Below are 18,311 nucleotides of genomic sequence, written 5' to 3'. Positions count from 1 at the left end.
AAGTCTTTTAAGCAGTACTTAGAATACCTGAAGACCCTTTGGTGGTGGGTCATGCCGGACTTTCAGTAGGATTTCATATGTGGGGGCTATTAAGGCCATCACAGCTTCCTGGTGGGTACATTTTCGAACATCTTTGCCATTTACCTATACACAAGCATCATTCTTACTTTTTTTTTTCTATTTCACCTGTCCATATTCATTGATGTTCCAAGAAATTTTTGATGTTCAACTGTACATGACTATGGTCATATTTTATGTGTGCAATGACACTAAATGGAGTTCTAAACTTATAGCTGTATTTGTAGTTATGCATCCTATGAGTGCTTAAAAACTAATCAGTGGCTTAGTTTGTGTTAAATCTTGTAGGAGTGCATCAAGATCAAAAGTAGTACTGTACGAAAATTTGTTTACTTGTTTTAGAAAATACTTAATTTCAATGGCTCCAAAAAAATTAAATCTACAATACAATGCACTAGTTTACTATGCAATCAATCACACCTGCCATTTCAACAGTGAAACTGTGTAAAATTAGTGACTACTTTTTAACAAATACAGATTTCAACTGTCCCAACAGGTTTTCATAAAAGGCATACTCACAAACAACAGCCTGTCTCCTATTCTCAAGTTTGTTTTGGCTGCAGCTCCATCCTTGACAATCTGGCATAAAGAAATGTTACTCAAATCAAATGATACAAAATATTCTAGAAAGGTAAGATACAGATTGCTATTTTCAAGAGCTAATGCACTTAGCAGCTTACAATCTTTACATCATTTCAATAAAAAAGAAAACCTCTTTTAAAAATATCTTCAATGAAATTGCTACAGTTTGCTAATATGAAAATGACCTGAAACAAGACATGCTTAACTTTTCTGCAAGTTTCCCCATCTGTCAATGTATGTTAGTGTACTTACAGACATGTGGATCCAGTCACATGCAGGTATTTGCAACAAGGTACCTACCCTTGATACAAAGATGCCAGGTTCATCTGCACCAAAAGGATGGCTGGAATGGTCTATACCTCCAACAATACTGAGTCCCAACGGACCCCCAGCCTTCACTATCCGAACATCCTGAAGACATGCACGCTTTTGTTAGTTACACCTCATCCTAGTTTTGTTTGGACAGTGTTCTTTAAACAGTTAAAATAATTAATAACTAACAAGATTAACTTGGTACTATTTGAAAAAACACACTTAATCTTCTTAAAACAAGAACTTGACCAGTGACATGAAAAAAGCATTTAGTTCAAGGCTAAATGCTAAATATGTCTCATACCATCATACTGTGTTTTACATAAATATAACAAAAGATATCTATATGACAAAACTGAACTATTAAAGAGTGTTCCTCAAGTGAACATTTTGTTGTATCACCACATTTGCTCCACCTGTCAAAAACTTGGTCTATCTCAACCAACAAGCAGTCAGTACAGAATCTCTATCTGCCATATTCACATCATTTCTCCAAACAAACTCCTCATTTTTATCACATTTTTACAGCAATTAAAACAACTTAAGCAACAGACATAAAACCCTAAAAAATAAAAAATAAAAATGTTTTGCAGTTTGAACTTAAAAATTTTTTTTTTTTAACCACGAATCTAAAACCGACTATTCTATGCATTAAAATGTTTCAGTGCCTACCAACAGCAAAAATGCAAGGAGTGTTCATTATCAAATTTTTGGGGGGGATAGTTTTTGGTAGTGCATGTATGCTTTATAACTTTATTATGGATTTAGTCAATATTTCCCCACAAAGAAATATAAAACCCAAATAAATAAAATTTACCTTGGATATTTGTTTCTAACAAAATATTGGATTATTATAGAATATATAATAATCCTGAACTTTTGCTTCATAATTGTTAATAGTGTAATTGTGCATCATGATATCTTTTAGCCTAGTCTTTCTGTTTTCAGGTACCTTAAGTTTACATAAATTTACAGATTTTTTTCTAACATCGTGTAGCGGCCCAGTGGCGCAACGGTTAGCGCCTGTCACCAATACAGTGAAGGTTGGCTGCCCAGAGTTCATTTCTCGTCTCGGGCACGCTGTTCTTTCTCTGCACGTGGCACCTGTTTACAGGGCTGGCTGAGTTGCAGTAATATAGCCATAGTTGCTGACACGGCGTAAAACACCAATGCCCCCGCCCCCTCTAACATCATGTAAACCTGCAGTAACTGCACAGCATAAGTGTGAATTAACTGGCAATCCTGGGGAAAAAAACAACTGGGTGTTATGCATCAAAAAGCTCACAACCTCACCTCAACAGGGTATGGCTGTGGTGAAATATCTGACCCAGACGAAAGTGGTGAAGTGGCTGTTACACTGGGGGCTGTTGGTGACTGCACATGGTTGAACTCCAGCCGCTTAATCTGATCACGCTGTAAAGGAGCCCCCACCTCGGCTCTACCCATCTCTACACTAGCAGAGTTTGTAGGCATTGTGCTATAGACCTGGGTGGCTGGCAAAATGTCCACCGTCTGACCCAAAAATTGCGGAGAAGACACTGTTTCTTTGTTCTCTGTAGTCCGTGGGAAAGGTGCTGAAGCTAAAGTAAATGACTGTCCCACAGAGGAGGTGGTGGCGGTGGTCACAGTGATCACAGATGGTGACGCTGCAGTCGGGATGGTGGTCACAGGTGATGAAGACGTTGGAGACCGATTGAAACTGGGGTACACAAAGCGAGGAGGTTGCACTGCACTAGGCGGTGTGGTCCAGTCAGACGAAAGCATTTTGGGTGAAGCTGATGCAAGAACTTTTGGTGATTCTGGCGATGGTGAGGAGACACTGTTAGACACAGGGGAAATTGATATCTGACCAGTTCTACCTAAATGTGTGTATGATGTTGGCACTGCTGCACTATATGCTGGAACAGTACTCAAACTGCTGCTTATTCCTGCCAAAGTACTGGGAGGTACAGTTATAGTAGGACTCTGTCCAGAAGCAGGAGATGGCAGCTTTGGTGTGCTACCAGGGTTTGTTGCAGCTGCTCCAGCTGAGGTCTGATTCCAGGTAATCACAGGCTGTGTAATTTGTGGCAGACGCTGGACTGTCGAGGATGCAGACCCTGGTGACTGTGGTGGAAGTGAACCTTTGGGTACAAGTTTCTCTCTGTAGACAACAAGCTTGACTGTTCGGTCTATTCCAGTCAGCAGGGCCACCGCTTGGTCATGCCGGGCATCTGCCATATCTACTCCATTGATCTAAAGGATATAAAGGATAAGCAGAAAAAAAAAATGAAATCAACAATAAAATAACTAAGAGAAGGGATAGGAGCATGAAGGATAGGATTGGCCTAACTTGATTTTAGTACAGAACATTTTGTTCTCCCCCACCTTTCCAGAGTCCAAGATGAACTTTACTGAAGTCAAAAGTAATGGTTAATATGTCCAGAAATGTTGTTTTGCAAAAAGTCAGTGCACTCATGCTTCCCTTTTGTCTCCTACATCATCAAAGTTAAATAACTTATCAGTCTGAAACTGCAGCAATACTCACAGAGACTATCCGGTCTCCAACCTGCAGACGACCATCTCGGTCAGCATTGCCATGAGGAGTTATTTTAGATATGTAAATTGCCTGCAACAGAAAAAACTTTGATGCAGAAGCATTTTACAGGCCTGCACACTTGCCTTTTTATGCTACTGGCATAATGCTTAAAACAGCATTAAACAGCATTTAACAAATCCAGAACTGTACAAGACATCTACCTGCTAAAGGGGACTTGAAAGACTACTGCCTTTATGTTCACATTTTCTTCATACACTTTGGTTTGGTCAACACATGTCAAAGTCAAATATCTTCTACTGCACCACACAAATTAAGGCACAAAAAAACTTTAAAAAATAATTAACCTCACTCATCTTCTAGAACAAATAGATTTGTCATATCTTAAATGTCAATATAAACAACATAAAGACATATACTGTTACCTTTATACCCATAATAATCAGCACAAATATGCATGTTTGCTATAATTATAAGACAACTATTCACAACATTACACAGTGATCAAATAAAAAATAAAATCCAAACAGGCAAAACCAAACAAAAATTCACAATTCAAGCATTATGACAGGTCACTTCCATGCATGGAACACAGTAGAGGTGGGGCTAATCTTTAACTCAGATAACACAATGGTCTTATTAGAATTTCGTCTGTTCCCCCCCACCCCACCCCAAGTCTTTTTTTCCTCAGCTGCTTCGCTTGCTTTCATTTCAAATTACTTCACAAGCTGCAGTTCAGTCCTGATAAACACAGACTTAAAAAAGACTAGTTAATGCAAAAACTTTCAAAAAAGTAAGCTGAAACTAAACATGGAAATAAAACAAGAAAACAATGCTGTTTAACTCAAACAGGTTCACAAAAAGCACCAAAATGGCAAGATGGTTACATAATAGTTAAAAATCATGGAAACAAAAGCCATGCTGTGCAATCTCTACTGATACAAGGCTGCGAAAGAAATTTATTGTGGTTTTAACTGAAAAAAAACAAACAAAAACCATCATCCGAGTTCACTTCCTATAAAGGATGTCTCAAGTGGAGAAAACAGATGCCCTTACCAGTCACAAGACAGTCTTTTCACAAGCAAAAAAATATTATCTGCATCCAGTACATGGGCTGAACAAGTAACTTGGCCTCCAACAGTGCTAAATTTCCCTTTTTTCTCTCACAGCTTCATGGGGTCTTTCTGGGTTGCTAAGGATGCACAGAGCATAGAGATGAAACGAGGGTGGGTAGGATCTGTCTGTGGGGCATACTATGGCAGGCTAGGCCATCTCTACTATGAACAGATCAAACAGTTGGCCCCCATCGCAGTCTATATTATCACCTACAGGCTCTATACATTCAACTTTATGTAATCCATTATCTCCAGGCTGGTATGATGTACATCTCAAAGGTAACAAGACTCACTTCATCATACAAAGTTACATCTAAAGTTTATATAATCTACTCACTTAAGGCTTATATCATCCATAACTTGATTGTACCCACTCACTTTTCCATGTCTAGGATTTATATAATCCACCATCTCAAGTGTTTGTACACTATACATCTTAATGACAAGAAGACTAAACTCCCTACACTCATGTAAGCTTATGTAATAAAACTATCTCCAGGTTAATGCGGTCTACATCACCACGACAGTCACAAGTCTCACTTCTCTACATTCTACCATTTCGCCACATCTCACCCAGACAGTCAGGAATCTCACCTCTACATACTATCATTTCATCTCCAGTCACTGTATTTCTAGGTTTAGGAAAATTTCTCACAAACCTGTGTATCACCTGCATATTAACTTATTGTAGAAATTATACAGTGACAGAATTGTGGAAAGATGGATAAATTCACCAGTAATGGACCAGACTGCTGTGCAACATGTTAAACCTGTTCTGAATTCTCATGCGAGTTAGATCCTGCAAACACAGTTTTGCAAGTGTGAAACACCTGAACTACAAAGGCAGCAGGTAAGAAAACGGAACACCAAGATGCTTGCTGATACCAACCTCCAAGAGATTACAAATCTGTCGGGATGCAGAAAGAGGTAGTGTTTCATTTAACATCTGCCGAGACACAACAAAGAGCGGAAAACATGGTAATTATGTGTCACACCTTTCCAAAACTTTCTTATGTATGCCTCATCACCAATTTATAATGGATGTTATATCTGCAAATTTGCAGTTCTTTAATATCTTCAATGTGCAACAGACAGTTGAAAATGTGACAAATGGTTCCTTACACGTAGCCATGATAAACAGGTTTACCTAGTGAAGAGAAAGCGGAAGCAAATTTCTGGAATGAAAGTCATCACTTGATGCTAATGGTTTCAGGTCACCTGGTCTGTCATGTGAGTTTTATTCCCCTAACTGCTCTACTTTCATGCAATATCACATGGTCATTCAGTCTCAGCTTATAAGCAAGTCTCTGGGTTCAAATGTTTTTGGCAAAAACTTAAAAAAAGGACATAAACAACAAAAAGCAACAAAATTAACAGAACCTCTACATTCAGAACTTTTTTCAACGTATTATAAAAGTACAGAATCAAATCTAACTAATCAAAGTATCTATGCATGTTATTTAGAAAGAACAATACTGCTGTGGAAATAAGCAATTCCCAAAAATGCAAACTTGAAGCTTCTCTGCATATGTTTGATGGACAAATCTGTTTGTCAAAACAGTAATCTTCAGATGGAAATAATTTTAAATAAACATAAAACATTCACTGCATTTATGGAAAACTGCTCATTAAAAAAGCACAAGATCTTCAACTGTGAAAATGCAAAATCAAAAACTGCAAAGGTCAACTTATTATTCCTATGTCATAAAACAGCATGCATTTTTCACTAGCCCAATGGATCCCAGGCCAGTCTACACAAACACAAAAGGGTGGAGGGGAACATGACATATATAAAACAGATTTTCTCTTTAAAGACAAAATGAACTACAAGCAAGAGAGGTCTGGAAGACATTTTCCATTACTACCTTCTGGTACAGATACTTTTGACGCCAACAGTACATTATTTTGACAAAGGTAATATCAAGATTTTCATCTCAAAATGTATCCCAAACAAACTCCTATGTACATTTCAACCACTTTTATCACTTTAGAAATGTGCAATGAAAGTTGTAAAATATGCGTGAAAAACTTGTAAATGCTATGTTCATGCAATTGGTACTCATAGACTCAATGTAAAAGCAAGAAAAAAAAGAACAAACATTACAGACATCTTTTAACATCTCAAGATACTGACATATGTTCTGTACTTAGGAATGACCTTAGTTTCCAGCCTTGATCTCAGAATTTGTGGTCTGATTTCTTTAAAAGCAAATTTAAAAGATCTTCCACTAAAACACTACTTCTAAACATTTTCCAAACCAGTAATGACTGTAATTCTCACCGAAGTTGAAGTTTCATAAATTTGTGTGTGTATATGTGCATACTTACACTATCATTAGTCTTGAAAGGAACTGAATCTCTACCGCCAGCAATGCTGAACCCAAGGCCACCTTGATCACGCAACAGTTCAACTGTAACAGTCTAAAATGAACAAAAAGAATCATAAACCAAGAAGATTTCCACAGACAAGAAACAAAGTTCCACAATATACACTGACAGTCGAACAGCTGATAAAACAATGATTTAATTCTCTCCAGAAACCAGATTAAACTTCAGTCTCGGTGAGGTCACGGCCATTTTCTGCATTATTTCAAAACAGGCAGAGTGTCAATGTTTACAGAACAGTAAATCTTACTTGTATGAAGAAAATCAAATGATGAAAATTGAAAATATCTGAAAACATACTACCTCTCCATAAACTTCCATCTCTGGCTCTGGGGTAAAAGACACAGTGGCGATGCTAGTATGAGTCGCTTCTTCTGCCACCATCTCTTCCTCCTCAATCACCTCCTCCTCCTCATCCTCCTTTATGTATGCATGTGAACATAAACATGGCCACACACATTTATGCGCACACACAGACACATATAAGAATTTACCTTCTGTGCTACTGTTTTAATTTTCTAGTACAAAGTAGATGGGAAGGTGGGGAACAACCCTAGGTAGTTGCAATTTGTAAATATCTGCGTATTCTACAAAGGTAGAATCAAACACAAAAATTATATAATGTGTATAATGGCAAATTCATTAAACAAATCAAAACCAACGAACAAACACTTTAACCAAGATAAATGGAACTTTAATTATTCAATTGCAGCCACCGAATGATTTTAATGATAGTAAACAGCTATTTGGTTTTAATAGTCACATCCTCAATTTGCTGGCTTACCACAAGGTGAGAGTTAAGAAGTGGCCGTTCTCGCCCAACCACCATGGTGATGTCATTGCCACTATTTTTCAGCACATCAACAGCAAAGTAGTGGTCTGCACCCACCAAGCTGCTACTGTTCACCTGCCAGACATCCTACAACTGTGAAGTTCAGTCATAAAAATGGCCACTAACAAGTCTACACTGACAATAAAGTGTTACACAAAAGGGAAAGAGTGCAGGAAAGTTTTGCCTGTCCAAACCCTAAAAACTGATAATATGGAAAATATGAAATCTTGGAAAAAGAGAAACAAGTAGTGTTATCCCAATGAAAGGAGTCCACCTTCCATATCTTGCACACCTTATACAAGCTGCACCACATTATTAGCTATTACATGAACCAACCATCACATGAAAAAAGTGGCTGAATCAAAAAAAAATTAAACCAGCTAAAAAGTTTCAACTCTGTTTTGAATTCCTTTAGACTTTTCTATTTTAATAAACTCATGAATACTAAAACTTAAAAAAAAAAAATCCGTACATCTATGTCAACTGAAATTAGCATGTGAAATGCTGCATTACCTTCAGCAGTTTGTCACCAACCCGAATACCAGCCTTTCCAGCAGGGCCCTCCTCCGTTACACGCGAAATAAAAATGCTCTGTAAACACAAAATTTGAGTAAAGATTTTTTAATTTTTACAGGCAAAAACTGTAAGTTGCTTGTGTGCGCATGCAATAACAAAGCTATCTGAATACTGACATCCTGTTAACTGCAGACATTTTGCGTCACACACAAAAATGCAGAAGAGTGTGAGTTGTCTGGAAGGTTCTAGAAGGATCAGTGTGCTGTATAAATTGTAAATGGGTGGTCAGTCTTTGACTTCCCAAGAAAACATGCTGGATGCCACATCAGGTTGTGCGTGGGAAGTGGAGACTGAGCTTGTGGGGTGGAAAGCCTGCTGGACGACACTTGCCCATTACATGAAAGACTGTTCGTCCTAGAACCAACCCTTCATCTGGAGTACTAGGGATCATTTCTATATTGACTTCAGTATCCCTTAGGTATCTCAAAGATGTGTTCAGTTTAAATAAATGCTTTCAGGAATGTTGTGCTGCTTAACTATGCAGTTGTGCCATAGTTTGAACACAGGTTGCCACAAAAAAGAACTGAGACCAGTCATGGGCATGTACGTACCACAGAGCACATGACTGTATTCAGTTAACAAACTATACGCTATGAATGCTAGTATATTCTCGTATGGTGTCACAAAGTACAACATATTATTAAATTTAGACAGGGTCCATATTAGCCAATCTGGATTGTGTTGTTGTTGAATGAAAGAATGCAAATATTATGTGCATGCACAAATGATGTGAGATGTATGCATGTAGTGTGACAAACCCCTCCCACTATGATCTTTGCTGTTACAAAGTAAACAAGCTGTATATATGTAGTTCTCTCTCAACAACAAAATACAAAAGTTTGTCTTTTTCCAATGTTGAGGCTTTGACATATCTAACTGAATGTGCTTCAACTGTTTTGCTCAAAACACCCTGAAAAGAACTTTACTCAATCAGTAGGCATATGGCTGCTTAATGATGCTCTTCTGCAGATTGTTTTTAAAATGTTAATGAGACTGGCTACAACATCTTTAAATCTGAACATAAACATGGCATGCACACATTAGAAAGTACGCATATTCTAGCTAAAGAGTACAGACTTGAATATCAAGGGAAACTAACATATTGAGTGGAAAGTACATATTGCTTCTTCTTGCACAACCCTTTTCTCTATGAGTAAATCCTACTCCTTTTTCAGTTTTGTTTCCCGATTTGCCATTTTCAAACTTTAGTAACTAACCAATGCAGACTGAGCTAAGAAAATTTGCAGATATCTGTATAGATCTTTAAAGCTATAGTGGGTTATACAGCCAGACTAATTAGACACTGAGTTATGATGTCTTAATTGTAATTTATCAATATCAAAAAAGTGAAAAAAATCATAAATTTTTGGACAAATGTTCTGCTTGACCTGTGCTTTGGTGAGCCTTGAACACCTATTAAGATCAAAATATTTTGTACCAAAGAAAAACATTTACCTCAACACTTCTGAACTACAAAATTAAAAAATCGTCATGCTAATGGCAAATTATGGCAAAGAGAAAGATGGATAACATGATAACGAAACAGACGAAAATGAACAAAAGAGAATGATGTGCACATATATATTTTTAGAAAGTTTATTGGATATTATCAAATTTCTTAAGAATTTTACCAAAAAAATGTGGTGTGTTGAGGAATTATAATATGAATAATTTCTGCATATTTATATCTATAATTAATTTTTTCCACCTATATCATTTATTCATTATAATTGGGAGTGAATTTTGTGCACATCTAGGGAGCAGCATCAAAACATTTCTGGATTTTAATTTTATTAATGTTTCTTCGTGACAAAAGTGTATGAACATGTCCAGAGCAGGAAGTACAGTGATCTGGACTACCTGCATAATTTAAGTTATATTTCTTTCTTTAGTTGGACTTCAACTGTGGTCATTCATTATAAAACAAGTCCTAATACCCATCTTTTGAGTTTGTGGAAAAACCTAATAGTTAAAGCTTTTTATTTATGATCAACATAAACACATAAAAGGTACATTCCCAATGGGGGGGAAAAAAATTAAATTTAGACTTTGTAAAACAACTTACTAAAGGTTAAATAAGGGCATACCCACATAAACATACCCTCATGCTGAGCCTTCTTGGATAGTTACCTCATCTTCCCCTTTGTATGGTGTTGACCCTTTCCCTCCAGCAATGCTGATGCCAAGACCCTGGCCAGGTTCTCGCAGGATGTGAATGGTTATCTCCTCCTCACCTTCAAGTGGTGCTGGTATTTGATGAATAGCAGAAGGAGCAGCAATCGTCTCATGCTGGGGTGGCTGAGGAGTGACAAATGTGGAAAAGTTGACAAAATCTGATATTTTTCTTAAGCATACAATAATTACAGCTGGCCTTTGGAATTCACGAGGGTAGGGGTGCAGAGCCTCTAAGTCCCATATGTGGACAATTCATGAAGAATTCTAGCCCTTTACACACCATAATACTATAGACCATATTTAACAGAAAAAGTATGTTAACAGATAATACAAATTATAACTTTATTTATAAAGTTTCTTGTGTTTTTTTAATTTTGGGGGAAAGGGGGATTCTAACACTGTGATTTTCTGCAGTTGGCTGTGTAACAAAAATTAACTTCTTTCTGTGATCAACAAATAGGAAAACTTCCTGCATTTTATCAATTCTTGAACATGTACTAAAGGAAGAATTTGTGTTATCAGGTAAACGTTATGCCATGCCTGTGTGTAGAAGCAACAGACACCTGAAATCGTTTGTGCCCTCCAGCTGCTCAATCCCAGATGAATTGTCAGTGGTGTGTGTATGTGATATTGTAGGCAAGCATATGAATGATCCAGATATAAGACTTTTTTCCTCTTCCTTTAGAGTGTGTCACTTGCTCATATGCTTCCACTTGCTCATATTTTCACCTTAGAACTTATTCGGCAACTAGAACTTTATCTTTAGTAACTCACATGTTTAAATTGCCTACTGAGACTAAATAAAGTTGGTCATTGTCAAAAAGAACTCTCAATTACTTAGGGCTGATACAAAAAAATCAGAATCATAAAAGTGAAACCTGCAAATCTGAAGGCCAACTGTACAGTCTGTCTAGGTATTTATCATAACTCTCTTTCTCTCTAGTGCCTTCAAATACTTGGTCTTTAAATGCTACTGCATTATTTCTTGCATAGAGAGCCATTATTGTCCGAAATACATCAAAATTAATCATAAGTAACTTAAATGTGTGACCGAGTTTTAACTTCTCTTCTATATATATATATCTTCATTATTCATATAAATTTGTTTTTAAAAAGGATAGCCATGTTGGGTTTTTTTCTTAATAAAGATGGTCATACTATTATGAGGGTCTTAGAGCAAACATCAAATTATTCATCATCATCATCATCACCATTTCCCAGATCTTCCACTAAGGAAATCTCTTAAAATGTGTAAAAGCACACTCCAAAATTTTCTCAACAGTCACCATTATTGCCTATGACTACAAACATAGAAAAAAAAGTAGTCGCAGTTATATAAGGCAACAGAACTGTGTTCCATACCTTAACAATTGGTGAAATGGCTGCCACTTCTTTCTGTGCAGCAGCCTGGGCAAGAATCTCACGGACTTTTTGTTCTGCATCTTCCTCTTTGTTTACCCTTTTGTTTTTCAAATAGTGAGGAGTATCTCTGCGCCGCAATCGATGATCTTTGTCTGGTTCATCATCAATTTCTGGCACGAAGCCAACCTTTCTGTCACGTGACTGCACCTGCCAAAAATGCAAGCAATGCTTGTGGGAGGCTGCCTTTTTTTTATTTACTGTAGTTCATTGTGATGTTTTTTTTTTTCATTAATAAAGAAAAAAACCACCTATATTCTGAATATTTTGATGACATTTATCACATCTGGAATAGAAAGGTTTGAGAAAAAATGCATGGCTGTCTACATGCAACCTTACATCATCATCATCATCATCATCATCATCTGAGGCAGGCTCACGATCAGAGTCACTGACATTCTGACCACTGCCTGTTTCTGCTGACATGGCTTCTAGCTCTCCCTCCTCATCATCTTGGCTAGTTGTTGCTATAGTCACAGTCTTGCCCACAAGTAAGGGTTGGGTCTCCTTTGGCAACTGCTCATCTTCATCTTCAGAAGATTCTGATGCCACAGTTGTTGGTGTTGCTCCCTGCAGGTCTGGTGCTATGGATAGACCAAGGGGGTAAAAAAAACCAAACCTTAGAAAACTTTGGCAGTTTCAATGGTTCTTATGAGGTTAGCTACCTAAAAGTTCTCATACACATTTCTAAACAAACAATAGTAAACACATAACACAGACAAACATTTTGAATCTCGAAGACAATCTTTTCTCCTTCCATTATTACCTTTGATGATTTCTGGTGGTACAGGTGAGGAAGGTGACTGCTGCTGCAGTGATGGGGACTGCTGAGAGTGATACAAGGGAGCAGGTTCCTTTTCTATTGTTGGAACCTGCTGTGCAGGATGTGTATTAGCATTTTTGTCCCATGATGCATCATAATCACGAGAAGGCATGAACATCTTGTCCTGTAGACAATCAATTGCATCTCACACCAACGAAGGCAAAGACAACAAATAAATAAATATTACTGGTATAGCATTAACTGGAGTTAAGTCAAACAAAATCATCAGGTCACTGGTTGTGAGAAAAACAATAAAACCAGTAATCTCTCTTTTCTAGCTAATATGGCAGGTAAATATGGAACACATCAATATTCCCTGAATCAATAGCAATACATCTACTTGCTTGTTGATGTCTCTTATCTGTTAGCGTGTTCATGCATGTTTGTACTTATGTGTGCTTGCATGTATATACCCATACATGACATGCTTGAGTGTGCATGCATGTGCCTGTGCACATATAAACAGTTGAAACACGAAGCACCAATCCAAGTTACTGTATTTAATCAAGCAGATGTGCATACAGTATAATAGATTTACATCTACATGCATGTGCTGATACTCGTAAATAAACATACACACTTTCATGGGAATAAGGGCATTCAGGCAATTATCAGCATTTATTCCCACATGCACATCCACCTGATATATGCTACCTGTATGTCGGGCTGCTTCATACTGTCATCTCTACCCAGTTCAACCTACAAACTCTCAGTGAAAATATAAAAGTGAAGGTGGGTATCTTAATTTTTTTTAATTTTTCACATGGTGCAGTTCCTTGTGGTGTTCTATTCTGGCCATTCTTGATGCATCTATCCACGCTCTTAAAGGAGGCCTGAATGGGACGTGCTTTACCTGCCACTTACTTTCTTTCACGCATGCTTAATCTCACCTCCTCCGTCTTGTCTTTGTGTGGGATGATGTGGCCATCAATGTCTTTCTGCTTGGGGAATTTGGTGTGCCGAGCTCGCAGCTCCTTTGGATGGGGAGTGTTATGCCGGACAAAATGGCTCTGAGGGGAGACAAGACAGAATGCAAAGGACACGTCAAGACAAGCCATGCCAAAATAGTGTCTGCAGCACCAGCCAAAAGATGAGATCTAACACATGCATTCAGCTAAGATCCTCTAACTAAAGCAGCAGTACTAACTCAAGGCTATTTGTGGTAGCATATCTCAATTTTGTGGTAGGAAGATTCTGCATGCATATACAATCTCAAAGTTTTTTCCCCATAAAAATGGGCCTCCGATAATTCTTGCAACAGGATAGAAGAGGTCAAAAGAGAATATCACAAGTTGAGGAAGGGAAGAAACAAAGTATTTAGACAATGCTTCAGTAAAGATCTACATATCAGGTCTTCTCAATGGAAATATAACCAACAGCCTCTGAGAAGTAAAAATTGTGATAAAAAAGATTACATTAGACATATACATAGGGTTATGGTTTACTAAACAGTAGCTATGGATTTTTTTTTTTAAATCACCATATTCAGGTCATTATAATTCACCAATTCCCCAAATTTTGATTCCTGTTCCATTTCACTTTATTCTCATCTCTGCAAGATGCCTCAAATTACTACAATAAAAAATTCTGAATTTACTTAAATTTATGATGCTGAAATAGATTCAGCATTGAGAAAGTGTTTTAAAAAAAAGTGTTTGATTTATTCCACATTAAAAAATGACATTATGATGCTATGGCAACTAAAATGAAGACAATGCATATCAGCTATTACTTGAGACAAAGAAATAAATGCAGCCACAAGCCTCCCCAGCTACCAGTATAACTGAAAACTAGTGAAAGAAAGCTGTAAGAAAAAGATGACAATATAAGTATGAAAAGTTAAGAAAAATAATCAGTCAACAACAGATGACAACCCAAAAATTTTAAGAACACATTGCAGTATTATGCTTAAGAGAATATGGATTCAATAATAGAGCTGGTGATATTAGTCATTGTTTGTCTCAAAAGAAGGAAGACTGCATTTTAGAAAATTTTAGCACTGACATGCAAAATTTAAAAAGAGAAAAAAAAGGGCAAAGTTTAAGACACCCAAAAATTCATGCATATATGAGCAATTCAAACAACTAAAAATGTCTGCTTTGTGCAGAAACAGCAGTCAATGTCAGGAAATTGAAGACATTAACAGCATGAAAAGAAAGTGAAGTGGGGAGGGTGGGTGCAGAATGGGATTGGGCCACACAATCCCTGTAATTTGCTTATTTGTGATCATGCTTACATCTTCATCGTCAGATTTCTCTGAGTCATAACCATCAGGAAACTGAACTACGCTGTCACGTGGCCTGTCTCGTTCACGCTCTTTGTCTGACCAGCTTTGTCGACTTTCAATTTCTGTGGCTATGCTTCCCTTCAAAAGGTTTTCTGTTAAAAGAAACGTGTGAATGAACTTTATCAGAACAAATATATATATTCAAAATATTTAACACTAATCTACAACCTAAATTGATATGACAAAGCTGTCGTCTGTGACTATTAGAAGCTGACCACAATATCAGAAAACTTTTTTATATTATATGAAACAGTCTTTCAAACCCTGCCTTTGCACAAAAACATAGAATCTTTGCTCTCAACAAATCAAACTAGCCAGCAATTAACTATGTGCGATGCTTGTCACGAGCTATGACAGTCATATAAATGCTTCACTAGTCACACACCCATGCTCTCTGTGTGGAATCCCTGCTGGGGAAGAAGAAAACATGTGAGGACTTTCTGCCCAGTCCGCTCATCATAGTCAGTCTGGAACTTAAGAAGTGGTTGGGCCTGGTTCTCTGACAGCCACAATGCCTTGAGGTCCAGATTGGCAACAGTTATTGGCAGATATTCTAATCTGTTTCAACAAAAGGAGAGATGATAAGGAGAAAAAAAGAGAAAATGTTCTGAAAAACAATTGCAAGAGACTGGCAACAGTTACATTCTATCCATTCACAAAAAACTGGGTTTTTTCCAGGCCTTTGTATATTTATGTCAAATACACCTTTCCTTCTTTGGGGAAAAGGGGGACTAGCAAAGTTTAACTGTGGTGGCTAAAAGCAAGTGACTGATCACCAAGAGTAACTAGGTACAAAATTGAATAATGTGAGTTATTAAGCACCAGAATTTACTTGAATTTCACTCACCTATTTCCAGATACATCTAGCACCTGCAGTCGACTGAGTGAACCTAACTCTTGTGGGAGGCGCAGCAATCGATTGTCTCTCAGAGAAAGCACACCCAGCTTGACACACTTTCCAATCTGAAACACACATATCAGCCTCTCAGAGAATAAGCATTTTCCAAGGCTTTCTTTATTTTCTTTTCCAAAGATAGGAGGCAATAAAACAAGACAAATGAAGTCAAATACACATTTCAAAGCCACATCATTGTATTTACAATATTTAGAGAAAAGCCAAAACATTACTCACAAGGAAATTAAAACAAAGAAATGCCCTTAACACTAATGAACCAAAACCAATGAACTGCTTGCTTTTACAGCTCACACACACTATGATGTGGCCATCCCTAAGACTCTTTGGCATCTTATGATTTTTGAAAACAAGATCCTATCACATGTAACATAAAAATATAGATAGCTGAGCCTTTTTAGGGTGAGGGGGAGAGACCTTAAATGTTTTGAAAGAGTTGGAACCATCTGCAGATTTGTACAGCTCAGTTGATCAATAATAAATATCTTCATGCATGTCACACACATAGAGTATATATACACATTTTAATCAGTCTCAAATTATTACCTCAACTGGAATTTCTGCTAATCTGTTGCGGTCAACATTGAGGTTATGAAGGTTTTTCAATTTACCAATGGTTATTGGCAATTCCTGCAATGATACTAACAGTGTTAGAATGTAGATGAATTATGCATAAACTGTCCTACCAAAGCAAAACACTGTCAAGAGAAGAGAACGCTTCATAACAATTAGACTGCTTTCCTTTATAGTCGCTTTCCATCTTGTTGGTTGTGTACAAAAGCCCGCTCTTCTATGTAATTTGACTACTACTTAATCGCTTCAAGTCCCTGAAGAGTCATATGATACTGGCTAAAGGTAAACATTTTTCAACACTTGACATCAACACACATAAAAGTACATAACACAATATCATCATCTTATGAAAGCATAACCAATGCAGCAGTTGAAAATATTAGTTCCACTAGTTTGCAAGAAATTTATTTGTTCACTGTAGCATTAAATTCACTTTTGCAAATGTAGTATAAGTAAGATTTAAATATTTTAGCAATTGCTTAAAGTGCAACTTTTGTATACCCTATCCATTTTAAATGATGGCTTAAACCCAGACTGCAGACTGAAAACATGATATCCATCAAGCAGTCAAGATAGATTCATGATAACGAAACATCTGTAGCTGAGATAAAGACTACTTACAGACAAAAGGTTTTCTGTCAAGATGAGTTCTTGTAATGCATCACAGCTGCAAGATTAAATTCATGTTTCAATCGCCACAGTACAAAGATGAACACCCAAAAGACATTTCCATGTTTATGAAAAAGTTAAAATTAAAATCACCGTCCTTCTCTCACATTGACTTAAGATCTCTTATTATGGTGGTTCATTCACAAACATTTCAACAAAATCCTTTAAAAATTGCATGCAGATCTATTTTCACACTAACTTATGTGCCAAAGGTTTGGTGAAATGCCAAGTCTGGATAACTTAAGATTAATGCATCATAGGCTCAAATGGTTCTGGCAATGAAGCTCAGAAAGGTCTCAGCATAAAAAAATGTCAGTCAAGACAAGAACCACTGACTTCTTTTCGAAATAATGTGAAATGGTCATCAAAAATTAGTACATATAAGCTGAAGAAAAACTTTTACTCTCCTCCACCCCCACTCCCATCACCACAAAATCAGTTACTATATCTATAACAAAGAAACTTGCGTTTTTCCTGCAACATAAGAAATTAATGTATAGCTATATTAGCTATTAGAGTGCATGATTTGACACACTCTTCCCAATCCTTTTTCTCACCCCACCCCACTGAGATGAAACGTGATCAGTGACTTACATGCAAACCTTAGTCTTTCATACCTGATCTGGATGAAAATAATTACCTATTAGCCAGAAAAAAAAAAAAAGTCACTGTTGTAGCCATGGTGATCAGTAATACCTCTACAAACATCTGATACTTAAGCATGTGAGGATCTTCTTCATCATTCAGTCCTAGATGGAAAACCTAAGCACAATAGGTTTAAGAAAAAATAAACCCAGCTCATCACCACAGGCTGCAAATCTCTACTAACTCTACTTTATTTTGTCACCTTGCACTAAGTAACAAATAATTCTCTCTTGTACACACATGCTTGCTCTGGACAGAAATCTCTTCTACTGCACTGCCAAAGCAGACAGCAACTTAGTATTTGAAAAAAGGGGGGAAAGATGTTTACTACCAACCCTTCTATTCTACCAACTATCTGTGATGATGCACAATCCCTCCTTCCCACAACCTT

At 37.1% G+C, this 18,311-nt stretch overlaps 1 protein-coding gene across 16 annotated transcripts in view; it reads right to left on the bottom strand.

Moving 5' to 3' along the window:
* Window positions 1-18,311, bottom strand: part of LOC112561052 (protein scribble homolog) — a 65,395-nt gene that overhangs the window by 27,222 nt on the left and 19,862 nt on the right. For 13 of the 16 annotated variants that reach the window (XM_025233214.1, XM_025233219.1, XM_025233223.1 and 10 more), the window contains exons 9-28: window positions 17,228-17,273; window positions 16,580-16,663; window positions 15,968-16,083; window positions 15,506-15,678; window positions 15,070-15,212; window positions 13,724-13,843; window positions 12,777-12,957; window positions 12,350-12,594; window positions 11,954-12,160; window positions 10,547-10,714; window positions 8,354-8,431; window positions 7,793-7,915; window positions 7,312-7,428; window positions 6,952-7,044; window positions 5,513-5,569; window positions 3,500-3,580; window positions 2,266-3,207; window positions 961-1,071; window positions 598-657; window positions 28-144 (exon numbers count right to left, since the gene is read on the bottom strand). In XM_025233214.1, coding sequence (XP_025088999.1) covers window positions 28-144; window positions 598-657; window positions 961-1,071; window positions 2,266-3,207; window positions 3,500-3,580; window positions 5,513-5,569; window positions 6,952-7,044; window positions 7,312-7,428; window positions 7,793-7,915; window positions 8,354-8,431; window positions 10,547-10,714; window positions 11,954-12,160; window positions 12,350-12,594; window positions 12,777-12,957; window positions 13,724-13,843; window positions 15,070-15,212; window positions 15,506-15,678; window positions 15,968-16,083; window positions 16,580-16,663; window positions 17,228-17,273 — 3,262 coding nt within the window. The remainder of the gene's footprint in view (window positions 1-27; window positions 145-597; window positions 658-960; window positions 1,072-2,265; window positions 3,208-3,499; window positions 3,581-5,512; window positions 5,570-6,951; window positions 7,045-7,311; window positions 7,429-7,792; window positions 7,916-8,353; window positions 8,432-10,546; window positions 10,715-11,953; window positions 12,161-12,349; window positions 12,595-12,776; window positions 12,958-13,723; window positions 13,844-15,069; window positions 15,213-15,505; window positions 15,679-15,967; window positions 16,084-16,579; window positions 16,664-17,227; window positions 17,274-18,311) is intronic. The other 3 variants (XM_025233215.1, XM_025233220.1, XM_025233217.1) reach the window with 3 other exon arrangements.

The sequence above is a fragment of the Pomacea canaliculata genome, linkage group LG4 (assembly GCF_003073045.1).
Source record: "Pomacea canaliculata isolate SZHN2017 linkage group LG4, ASM307304v1, whole genome shotgun sequence".
Lineage (NCBI taxonomy): Eukaryota > Metazoa > Mollusca > Gastropoda > Architaenioglossa > Ampullariidae > Pomacea > Pomacea canaliculata.
Note: the sequence above shows the minus strand (reverse complement) of the source record. Positions and strands in the feature narration are given on the sequence as shown.